The sequence below is a fragment of the Desmodus rotundus genome, chromosome 6 (assembly GCF_022682495.2).
Source record: "Desmodus rotundus isolate HL8 chromosome 6, HLdesRot8A.1, whole genome shotgun sequence".
NCBI classification, from domain to species: domain Eukaryota; kingdom Metazoa; phylum Chordata; class Mammalia; order Chiroptera; family Phyllostomidae; genus Desmodus; species Desmodus rotundus.
Window position 1 is genome coordinate 89,986,606 of NC_071392.1, and position 10,651 is coordinate 89,997,256.

The following is a 10,651-nucleotide window of genomic DNA, read 5'->3' on the forward strand; positions in this document are numbered from 1 at the left end:
GCATGGTATGCAGCCGTTCAAACATGGGGAAGTTCCCCAGCTACTGGACATCACATGAATATGTTAGTAAAACAAGATGTGACATCATAGGGCATCCAGGGTACACCTGGGAGCTGGACTATGTTACCTGGGAGGGGAGAGCATGAGCCCGCCATCTTTGTGGTGGAAGCCAACCTCCCAGACAGGAGGACCTGAGGAGGGTGTCACTCGAGACAGCCCCCCAGGACATGGGACCTGCAGAGGCCCTGGCCACCCCAAGTGGCTGGAACGCCAGGGGGCTCAGCAGGAGGAGGCGGCTGACGCCAGCCACCCCACCACCTTCCAGCCTGGTCAAGAGCCAGCTCCACTCCGATGATGAGGTTAGTGGGAAGAGAGGAGACAGGGAGGAGGGAGGAGCCAGGATGAGGGCCAGTGACTGACTCTCAGCCCCACATACAGGGTCCGCAGCTGGGAGACTAGAGACCCCATGCGCCCCCCAAGCCCTGACTACCTCTGGGCTCCCCTCAAGCCCAACCAGGTTCGCTGTGGTTTCCAGCTGGCGCCTCTGGCTTCCCCAGCCACAGTGTCCCCCCACCCCCATGCTGCACTAATGGCTCAGCCTGGGGCCCCAGGGATCTCCCCACCCCCCCCTCAGGCTGCTCTGCCAGGCCCCTTGCCCCCTCACTGCTGAAACCCAATCCTCTGCAGCAGCCCTGGCTCAGCAGAGCAGCAGACCAGCCCTGCTTGCCTCGCCGGCTGGGCTGCATCCTACTTGCTCTCTGCCGCAGAGCCCCCGGCCCAGCAGCCTGCTCCTGGACAAGGCCAGCTGGACCCGCCAGGTCACCACATCCAACCCAGCCAGGCCAGCGCCTCCCCACCTCGCTCTCGAGCTTGACTCTTCTCCTCGCCTTGCACCTGCACTGTCCGCTGCCTGGCTAGCCCCTCCGTCCTTGAACTGACCTTCTCTTCCTTCGAAGCCTCCATAGCCTGGTCACCAGCCCTCTCTGTCCCCTCTCCTTGGCTCCTGCCATGAAGCCCCTCTCAGGGCTGGAGGAGGCTCAGCGGCCGGCCTCCGACATCCGTGTGTTCGCCAGCAGCTGCACGCTGCACGGGCTGGGCCACGTCTTCGGCCCGGGGAGGCTGACCCCTCGCCGGGGGCTGTGGGCCATGGCCATGCTCCTGTCGCTGGCTGCCTTCCTCTACCAGGTGGCAGAGAGGGTGCGCTACTATGGTGAGTTCCACCATGAGACGGCCCTGGACGAGCGCGAAAGCCACCGGCTCATCTTTCCGGCCGTCACCCTGTGCAACATCAACCCCCTCCGCCGCTCGCGCCTCACGCCCAACGACCTACACTGGGCCGGCCCATCGCTGCTGGGCCTGGAGCCCTCCGAGCACGCAGCCTTCCTGCGTGCCCTGGGCCAGCCCCCCGCGCCGCCTGGCTTCATGCCTAGTCCCACCTTCGACATGGCCCGACTCTACGCCCGGGCCGGGCACACTCTAGAGGACATGCTGCTGGACTGTCGCTACTGTGGCCGACCATGCGGGCCTGAGAACTTCACTTCGGTGAGCTGGCCACCTGACCTGTCCTGCCAGAGACCCAGGAGTGCCGGCTGGTCCCTGCACAGGACCTGCCATCCCAGTCTAGGCAGGGCAGGCTCCCCCAAAGCCAGGGAACCTTAACACCCATGATCTTGGACCCTTTCCTTCCCAGCCAGGCCACAGACACCCACCCCACCAGTGTCTTTCTGCTCAGCCCAGGAAGCTGTCCTCCTTGAGGCCCGCTCTGTCACTCAGCTGGACTATAGTGTGCAAGGCCACACCTCCCAGCTTGGAGCCTCACCCCGGCTGGCCCTGGGCTCAGCTCTGGTCTGTGGAGACCTCACTACTGGGGGTGGGGGACCAAAAGTGGGACTGCTCCAGGGCTGGAGACCCCACTCTTGACCGAGGGAGGGGCTGGTGTTCCCTCTGTCTCCTCAATGTTCTGCTGGTTCTGGAGGAGGGCAGCAGGGACCCCCTGCTTTTTACCCCAGTCTCCAAAGATAGCCTGCCCTGTGGGCTGTGCCCTTGGCTGGGGATAGAGGGGTGAGGAGGAGGTGGAGCGATGGGAGCACATGAGGGTCTGCCTACATGTGCCTGTAAGAAGGAGGGGCTGGGGGTTCACAGAAGAGACCCAAGTAGAGGACGGCGGGTGGGGGGAGTGGTCCCTTGGCCCTGCGTGGGCCTGGCTGGGCCTCTTGCTCCCCAGTGAGGTCTGCCCCGGGGTGCCCACCCCCAGATCTTCACCCGGATGGGCCAGTGCTACACCTTCAACTCTGGCGCAGACGGGGCAGAGCTTCTCACCACCCCCAAGGGCGGCGCGGGCAATGGGCTGGAGGTCATGCTGGACGTGCAGCAGGATGAGTACCTGCCCGTGTGGAAGGACGTGGGTGCGGGAGCCTGCGGAAGGCTGGGGCCACCCGGGCGGGGTGCCACAGCTCTAGGAAGGCGCGGAGGGGGTGGCCCACCACAGCCCTGGGGAGAGGGTGCTGCAGCCAGGGTCTCCTGGAACCCAGGCCTCAGCGCCCCTTCCTCTGCAGAGGAGACCCCGTTTGAGGCAGGGGTCCGAGTGCAGATCCACACGCAGGAGGAGGCTCCCATCATTGACCAGCTGGGCTTTGGCGCGGCCCCCGGCTACCAGGTGTTTGTGTCTTGCCAGCAGCAGCAAGTATCCTCCCCCCAGCCTCCCGGGCCCTCCCCCGCCAAGGTCCCACACCCCAGACCCCACCCCGCCGCTCTTCCGACCTGTCCCACTGTCCCAGTGGCCTCCGCCCCTCCCCCCGCCCCAGTGGCGGCTCACATTCTCCCTGGGTGCCCACTTTTCCCCAAACCCTCCTTAACCAGTTTCTCTACAGCTGAGCTTCCTGCCACCACCCTGGGGCGACTGCAGCTCCGCATCTGTAGACCCTGACTTTGAGCCAGAACCCTCTGGTCCCCTGGGTCCCCCCAGCCCCAGCCCAGGTCCCAGCCCTCCCTATAGTCTAACGGGTTGTCGTCTGGCCTGCGAGACCCGCTATGTGGCTCGGAAGTGCGGCTGCCGAATGATGCATATGCCTGGTGAGGGACCGGGGAGCGGAGAAGGGGTCCGGTGGGGAGGGGCCGGGGCCTGGGGGGCGTCCTGAAGCTGTCACTCATACACACACCCCTCACCTGCCCCACGCCCCGCCAGGTGGCGCACCAGTATGCAGCCCTCAACAGTACAAGGACTGCGCCAACCCGACGCTGGGTAAGGGGCAAGCGTCCCTGCCACCCGTTCCCACCCTGCTCATCCTGGGACCCCCACCCCATGGCGGGGGTCCGGGGGGGGGGGGAACCCTGACCCAGACGACTGTGGCCCACAGACGCCATGCTGCGGAAGGACGCATGCCTCTGCCCCAACCCCTGCGCCACCACGCGCTACGCCAAGGAGCTCTCCATGGTGCGGATGCCCAGCCGGGCCGCTGCCCGCTACCTGGCCCGGAAATACAACCGCAGCGAAGCGTACATCGCGTGAGCCCGCGGAGCTGGGGCAGGAGACGCGGGACCTGGGAGGGGCAGGTGCCCTCCTCCGGCTGAGGGCACGCACCCGGGTGGGACACCAGTTTGCATGCCATCACGGGGCTCCAGGACTCTGGACAAGCTGCCTAACCTTTCTGCCATTGCGCCTCCTGCAAAAGAGGGCGGTGCCGCCCCTCTCAGGTCTCTTCAGAGGAGTCAGAGGCCAGAGAACGTTTGCCTGTTTCCTGCCCGCAACAGGTGCGAGATGAACGTTCCTGCCTCTTTTCCTCCAGGGAGAACATGCTGGTGCTGGACATCTTCTTCGAGGCCCTAAACTACGAGACAGTGGAGCAGAAGAAGGCCTATGAGGTGTCGGAGCTGCTGGGTATGTGCACGGTGCCTGGGGAGCCGCTGGCGAGGGGTGGACTGAACAGGTGGCTGTAAGCTGACCAGTGACCCGGTCTCCACAGGTGACATTGGGGGCCAGATGGGGCTGTTCATCGGGGCCAGCCTGCTCACCATCCTGGAGATCCTGGACTACCTCTGTGAGGTGGGCGTGGGGCCCCAACTCAGGGAGAGGGGAGGAAGCAAGCTGAGGGACCCAGGGGAAGGTGTGCACTGGCCACCTCCCCCACTGCTTGCCCCCAGGTGTTCCGAGACAGAGTCCTGGGACACTTTTGGAACCAGAAGCACTCCCCAAAGCATTCCAGAACCAACCTGGTAACAGCCCCCTCCTCCTCCTCCCCTGCCACCTCCACCTGGGTGTTCTGCCCCTCCCCCGAAGCCTAGAACACTCTCCCTTCCCAGCTGGGCAGAAACAGGGGTAGGGAGGACTCCTCCCCTCCTCTGACCCTCTCTCTCCTCCCACAGCTTCAGGAAGGGCTGGGCAGCCATGGAAACCAAGCGTCTCATCTCAGCTTGGGCCCCAGGTAACACGAAATGTCCCCATAAGGTCAAGGGAGGAGGGACAGATGCAGTCTAGAACACAGGCGGCAAACACAAGGCCTGTGGGCCAATCCGGCCCGGCACCAGTTTCTACCCGGTGGCAGCGCCAAGCTCTCGCTCAACTGTTAAGGAGTGGTTACCTTTATACAGTCCTAAATTACATTCAGCCCTTAGAAGGCAACCGCGAGGCCGATGTGGCCCCCAGTGACAATGAGTTTGAGTCTGACAGCTCTGGTCTAGAAGGTGAAGTTCGGGTCCAGGAGGGTAGCAGCAGGGCAGCAGGTTCAAGGCCTCCTGCCCTGGACTGCGGGCCGTGTCTCGGCAGGCCTCCCACCCCTCCCTGTGCCGTCACGAGGACCCTTTCCGCCTCCCACCGTACCTGCTACCTCGTCACACGGCTCTAGACCCGGTGTCTGTGTGTTGCGGGCCGAACCTTGACATCTCGGACAAGCCCCTGCCTGCATATCACTTTGCCATTTTCATCCCAAATAAAGTCCTAGTGCATCAGCCTGAGCTGTTCCTCTTACAGGCAGGCTTGTCAGGCCAAGGTCAGCCAGCCCTACTCAGGCATGAGACCTCTGCTGGCCACCATTTAGAGGACCTGTGGGGGTTGAGGGGCCTCCCAACTAACCTCCAGAAGCCTCTCTGGGAGAGAAGAGCAAGAAGAGGGTGGCAGCCATTTGCACCTTGGAGGGAATGAGTTTGTCAGGGTGACATCTCAGAGAGAACGGTCCCCCCTTTTGGGGGACTATGAGGGATGGCTGGGAGAGGGCTCTGACCCAGAGCCTGGCAAGAAGTGGGGAGCAGGCAGGGAGGAGACACAGAGACTCTCCCACTTCCGAGAACCCAAGCTGCTCTCTTGCCTTAGACCGTGACTCTTTCTCACATTCGGGACCAAGCTCCAGCGTGTGCCATCACCATGGGAACAGCTCTGGCTTCCCCAAACTCCCCACAACTGCAGAGCCCCCCCGCTTGAGATGGTGAGGGAGGTCCCCCTTCCCACTTCTACCAGTAAGGGCACACCCAGGTCCCAGACACAGCCCAGTCTCCCTGTTCTCTGCCTCCACACCCCAAATATTAGAAAACTGACAGATAAGGGAGCACAGAGAGGTGTCCCTGATCCAACCCCGTCTTTGGGTCTCTCCTGTCCCAGCCTGCAGGCCTAGAAATGGGGAGGATGAGGACGGAAGGGACAGGGCAGGCACCCAAGGGACATGGAGAACCACAAGGAAGCGCTGGCCCTTTTCTCATGTTCAGACACCGGCCGCCTCAGGCCCTCATGGGCAGAGGGAGGGGTGTGTGTGGCACTGAACACGTGTGTGGGCACAGCACTGCCCTGAGCCTGGCCTTATGGGGTGGGGCCATAGCCGCTGGCCCCCAGCCTCGGGCCATGTAGACAAGTACAACGGGGTGAGACAGCTGGACGGTGTCCCAGCCGCAAGCGGGGTTGCACAGGGCCATGAAGTGGGGCACAGACCTCCGCCCAAGCCCACCCCACCTCAGAGCCCCCCCCACACCACACCAGCCAGACTGTGGGAAAGGAGCCAATTTATGAAATTAAATAAAGTCTGTGGAAGGAGACCAAACCCGGGCGAGGGCGCCTCCACCCTGGTGGGCCCAGCACAGCTGGGGCTCAGCACACCGTGCGTCCTTGCTTTTCCTCCCCTCCCGGGAGGGGCTGAAAGAAGCCAGGCCCCAGCCTGGTGGCCAGGGTCCGGGAGCCTAGGGGGGACAGAAGTCGGAGAAGTAGGGGTGCTGCAGGGCCTCCTCTGCCGAGATGCGCTGGACGGGGTTGCACTTCAGGAGGTTCTGGAGCACAGAAGGAAGGCAAGCCAGGGTCAGGCAGGGCCAGCTGCCTGGGCCCCACCCTCCCCCAGTCCCGCCCCCTGCCCTTGGTCACCTGCAGCAGGTCCCTGCCTGTGGCGTTGAGCTTGGGAACGACGTTCACCAGAGACGTTGTGGCTGGGTACATCGGGTAGGGCTGTGGGGGACAGGGACAGTCAGACCAGGGGTGTGGCGCACGGGGGCTGTTAGGGCTGAGAAATAAGAGGGGCCGCCGATGGGCCGCGAGCCCCCCATGCCCGTCACACCTTATAGTCTGGCAACTTGGTCATGGCAGGCCACTGCTCCTCGGTGGGTGTGCCCAGCAGTGTGTCCAGAGGGTCAAGGGTCACTCAGGAGTGCAAAGGGTCAGGGGGAGGGGCTCTTCTTCTCCCAGGAAAGAGTCCTCAGTTCATCCCCCAGGTCCCAACAGAAGCAGCCCCAGCACACGGGACCCTCCTTTGCAGTCCCACCCATGTGGCGTTTACCACGGGTCCAATGCTACGGACACACCTGTGAACTGCTGTGGCCTAGACTGTACGTACTGTCCGTGGCCCAGGAGGCCAGCCAGCCTTCCTCGGTTCCTGCAGATCCTGCCGCTGATCCTTTTGGCTCCTTGCTCCTAAGGAGTCACCTCCCAGCTGGAGGAGCACCCTCTTGGCTTCTTCCCCGAGGGATCCCTCCTTGTCCACACATCACACACCCCCCGCTGGCTGCCTGCCTGCCGCCACACTGTGACAACCAGGGGTGTCCACCCCCTCTGCCCTCCGTCCCCTGACCCCCAGAAGCCCGCAGCCTCTCGCCACCCTCGCTCCCTGAACTCTGAGCTCCTCCATGGCTCGTTACTCCCCTTGCAGAGGACTCGAGGCGAAGGATATCGGAAGATCCTCTTCAACTGGTCATCCACGTCATTGCCAGGGAACAGGGGCCGCCCCGCGTTGGCCAGCTCTGGGAGAAAGAGGAGGGGGAGAGGAGCTGACACGCGTGAAGAATCCCTCATTCTGGCGACACCCCATCCCCCAGGGCCCTGCTCCTTGCCCCCGAGGGGACCCTCCCAACCCTATCTGTCAGCTCAAATGGGAGGGAAAGTCCTCCGCAGACCCCCAGCATGTCACCTGCAAAGATGCAGCCGGCTGACCACATGTCAATGGACGTGGAGTACAGCTTGGCCCCAAAGAGGACATCCGGTGGGCGGTACCACAGTGTGACCACCTGGAAAAGACCCCACCCACAGGGACCCCCCACTTAGAGGGCTGGGAGGAGGAGGCTCAGAGAGGAGAAAATAATGTTCTGGGTCCTGGAGTAGGAGCTGAGAGATGCTCACTGGGGGGGCATCTCACTCCAATATCCCCCCCGCCCCCAGCTCACCTCAGCCGAGTAACAGCGGACAGGGATCCCAAAGGCTCGAGCCAACCCGAAATCAGCCAGTTTCAGCTCCCCGTTCTGAGGGAGATGGGAGGAACAGTGTCAAGGCCAGCTCTGTGCACCCATTCTCCCACCCAGCTCCCTCATCGTTGGGCTCTTGGCTCCAGCCTCCCCCATCTCCCTCCTCCCTGAGAGGTACCCTGTTTATGAGCAGGTTCTGGGGCTTCAGGTCCCTGTGCAGCACGTTGCGGCTGTGACAAAATCCCAGGCCTTTTAGCAGCTGGAAGAGGAATGACTGGGGGAGGGCGGGGAAGGAAGCATCAGCCTGTCTGGATAGGCAGTGGTGCCCAGGCTTGGCTCACAGCCCCCTCTCCCCCCTCTGCTTTGCTGAGCACCCACCTGTCTCTCAGCACCAAGCTCCATGACACATCCTTCATGAATTGTCAAGGACTGAGTTTGTGTTATGCTAGGTGTTAGAAGGGACCAGTGAACGAGGGCCCTGGTCCCCACCTTGGTGGAACTTATGACCTAGTGGGCCTTCCTACCTTCCCAGCCTACACTGACCCCCCCGCCCCCAGCCTCATTTGAACACACATGAAACCGTCAACATGCACCTATATCACAGTGAATTGTTACTTAGCATTTTTCCCTTGGAACCTGGGACAACGCGCTTGGTCTTGGGCCTAGAACAGCACGTGGCGCCCAACAAAGCATTCAGTAAATACTTGTTGAGTGAGTAACCTATCTCTCTGAATCTCCTCTTCTCATCTCTCAAGCGTAAATTATTATCGCCGAGACCAGAACATTACCATCAGGTCAAAGAGATCATGGGAAAAATGCTTCTGGAGAGCAGAAACAGGACTCTCAGCCCTGGCCACCCAGCGCATCCCCGTTCAGGGCCTGCCCTTGGTGCCCAGACAGCAGGCGTGCCGGGCGCAGGCTGCAACCCCGGCCTCAATGGGCCCCCGAACGCCAGTCTCCTCACCTTCACGATTTCAGGGTCTAGGTCACCGTTGCAGCTGTCGAAATATTTCTTAAGGTCCTAAAAAGCAATGGGGGTGGGGGAGTGAGACAGAGTTGAACCTCAATCTGGTCCCCTCCCATGCCCTCCTCAGGTGACTGTCCCCTGGGTCCTCCTTTTACCTGGTCACAGAACTCAAAAACCAAAGTCAGCTTCTTGTCGCTATGCAGGACGTCGTGAAGCCTAGGGAAAGGGGGGAGGGCTTAGCCAGGCAGATCGGCAGGTGTGCTCCTAATACCCCGCTGTCAGCCCAGGGCATCTCTGAAGCCCCCGCCTCCTCCACCTGGCCACTCAGGCCCGGAGGACCCTGCCCCCGTCTACACACCTGACGATGTTCTTGTGCTTCAGCTCTTTGAGTAGGCAGATTTCCCGCAGGGCAGAACTCGGCACTCCCTGCACGCGGGAGGGGGCCGGGCGGGCAACAGTCACATCCCATCCAGCCTAGGCCCTCGACCCCCCTCCAACCCCTGCCCGGATGCCCCAGTCTTACCTCGTCATCGTCATCCAGCCTCACTCGTTTCAGAGCCACGATCTCATGAGTCTCCCGGTTTTTGGCCTTGAACACCGTCCCATAGGTGCCTGGGTAAAAGAGGCCATGGGTGAGGGAAAGGAGGGGGCACACTTCCCCACCCCAAGAAGCCCTTCTCCAGAGGGGAGGCATCATGGGAGTGTGCTATTTCTGATGCCTGGAGAAGTAAGGGAAGAGAATCAGGGTGAAGGCCGGGTGTGGCAGAGCTTTGTGAATGGGGACGTGGCAGAGAAAGGGGCCTGCAGAGGCTCAAGGGGTTCAGCAGCAAGGAGAGGCTGTGGCTGCCAGGTAGGATCTATAATGAAGGCGGTGCTTTGAGGGGCCGGAATGGTGAGCAGGGGTCTGGGAGAGGGATGAGGACTGGCAGGAATGTTGAGGTTGGACGTCTGCTGCCAGAACTGAGGCTGGGGGTGGGTGGGGTTCTGCAAGCCGCGCTGAGGCTGGGGGCAGGACATGCAGGAAGTGCTGCCGTCCAGAGATCGGGCCTACAGGGAGTGCTAAGTCTGGGAGGGGGCTCTGCAGGAAATGCTAACGGGAGGATTGGTGTCTGCACGGAGTGCTGAGCTCGGGGCGGGGGCTGCAGCAAGCGCTGAGGTCGGAGTCTGTGGGCATTGCAGATGGTAGGGGAGCCAGAGATGCAAGGAATGCAGAAGAAGATCTCGCAAGAACATCTCGTGGCCCCATTACCTTCCCCAATCTTCTCCAGTTTCTCGTATTTCTGCATCGCAGCAGCCGCGGGGACCCCTGCGGGCCCTCGGTTCTAATACTCTGGCCCCGGAGATGCAGAGGAGGCGGCACCCCAGCTCCGGCCCTGCCCCGCCCTCCTGCCTGCGCATGAGCTTCTGGAGCTTGTAGTCCTAAGACGCCCAGATTTCCCGATAATGCCTGGGACCCTAGACAACAAGAGGACTACAACCCCCAGCAGGCTGCGCTCAGGCTCTCTGCTGCACTCTCTTCCCGGGACTCCGGCTCCACCGCGGAGGCAAACCCTGGACTTCAAGTCCCAGGAAGCATCACGTGTCCGCTTTCCGGGCTCCCGGGCCTAGCGCCGCGGCTCCCAGGGTGCTCCGCTCTTATTACTTTCTGTGACCACCACCTTCTTATGGAAAAGGTCTCTCCGGGACCACACATTCCACAATGCGGCAGGGGTGGGGGTGGGACCCTCTCTGAGGCTTGGGCTTTGGCGGCCACGTCCAGGACCCAGGTGGCCCGGCTCTGACCAGGTTGATGGTGTTGAGGCCCCAACGACCTCTTGACACTCTCAGGAAGAGTTTCTAGCTCCCCCCAGGCCATCTGGTGACCCCAGGGTTGATTAGGGAATGACTCCGGGCCATGTCTTCCTGATAATGACTTTACGGGGACCAGCTGAACACACGGCTGGGCAGGGAGGCAGGTGCTCCGTTGGAAACTGGATTCAACACATGCCAGAGACCATTCTTTTCTCTGGGTCCCGTTTGTCAGCTTAGACGCTCCAGTGG

General features: G+C 62.1%; 2 protein-coding genes across 3 annotated transcripts; one reads left to right on the plus strand and one right to left on the minus strand.

Annotated features, from left to right (window-relative positions):
• The first annotated feature begins 741 nt into the window (after positions 1 to 741).
• On the plus strand, positions 742 to 4,935 carry ASIC3 (acid sensing ion channel subunit 3). The gene is made up of 11 exons (XM_045198753.3): positions 742 to 1,542; positions 2,255 to 2,405; positions 2,556 to 2,683; positions 2,871 to 3,072; positions 3,185 to 3,241; positions 3,357 to 3,504; positions 3,786 to 3,877; positions 3,963 to 4,042; positions 4,141 to 4,212; positions 4,363 to 4,421; positions 4,763 to 4,935. The coding sequence occupies exons 1-11, from the start codon at positions 1,009 to 1,011 to the stop codon at positions 4,839 to 4,841; spliced, it is 1,602 nt and encodes a 533-aa protein (XP_045054688.2). The 5' UTR covers positions 742 to 1,008; the 3' UTR covers positions 4,842 to 4,935.
• A 1,033-nt stretch (positions 4,936 to 5,968) lies between these two features.
• Positions 5,969 to 10,000, minus strand: CDK5 (cyclin dependent kinase 5). 2 transcript variants are annotated; one of them, XM_053927277.2, is made up of 12 exons: positions 9,861 to 10,000; positions 9,135 to 9,223; positions 8,970 to 9,037; positions 8,767 to 8,827; positions 8,609 to 8,665; positions 7,823 to 7,903; positions 7,627 to 7,701; positions 7,374 to 7,470; positions 7,136 to 7,206; positions 6,528 to 6,587; positions 6,338 to 6,418; positions 5,969 to 6,246 (listed from the first exon to the last, which is right to left on the minus strand). In XM_053927277.2, exons 1-12 carry the CDS (start codon positions 9,895 to 9,897, stop codon positions 6,160 to 6,162), a joined length of 864 nt encoding a protein of 287 aa, XP_053783252.1. In that variant the 5' UTR covers positions 9,898 to 10,000; the 3' UTR covers positions 5,969 to 6,159. The 2 variants fall into 2 exon arrangements, with proteins under 2 accessions (XP_053783252.1, XP_053783251.1); XM_053927276.2 differs by having other exon boundaries at positions 7,823 to 7,918.
• Between the last annotated feature and the right edge of the window lie 651 nt (positions 10,001 to 10,651).

Bases quoted from the DNA above. Each gene is read 5' to 3' on its own strand.
- CDK5 (XM_053927276.2), bottom strand. From the start codon at position 9,897: ATGCAGAAATACGAGAAACTGGAGAAGATTGGGGAAG. The intron at 6,588-7,135 runs TATCCTTCGCCT...CCTCTGGACACA, and splicing joins AGTTGAAGAGGATCTTCCGA to CTGCTGGGCACACCCACCGA. The intron at 6,419-6,527 runs GTGTGACGGGCA...TGTCCCCCACAG, and splicing joins CCAAGTTGCCAGACTATAAG to CCCTACCCGATGTACCCAGC.
- ASIC3 (XM_045198753.3), top strand. From the start codon at position 1,009: ATGAAGCCCCTCTCAGGGCTGGAGGAGGCTCAGCGGCCGGCCTCCGAC. The intron at 3,242-3,356 runs GTAAGGGGCAAG...TGTGGCCCACAG, and splicing joins CTGCGCCAACCCGACGCTGG to ACGCCATGCTGCGGAAGGAC. The intron at 3,878-3,962 runs GTATGTGCACGG...CGGTCTCCACAG, and splicing joins TGAGGTGTCGGAGCTGCTGG to GTGACATTGGGGGCCAGATG.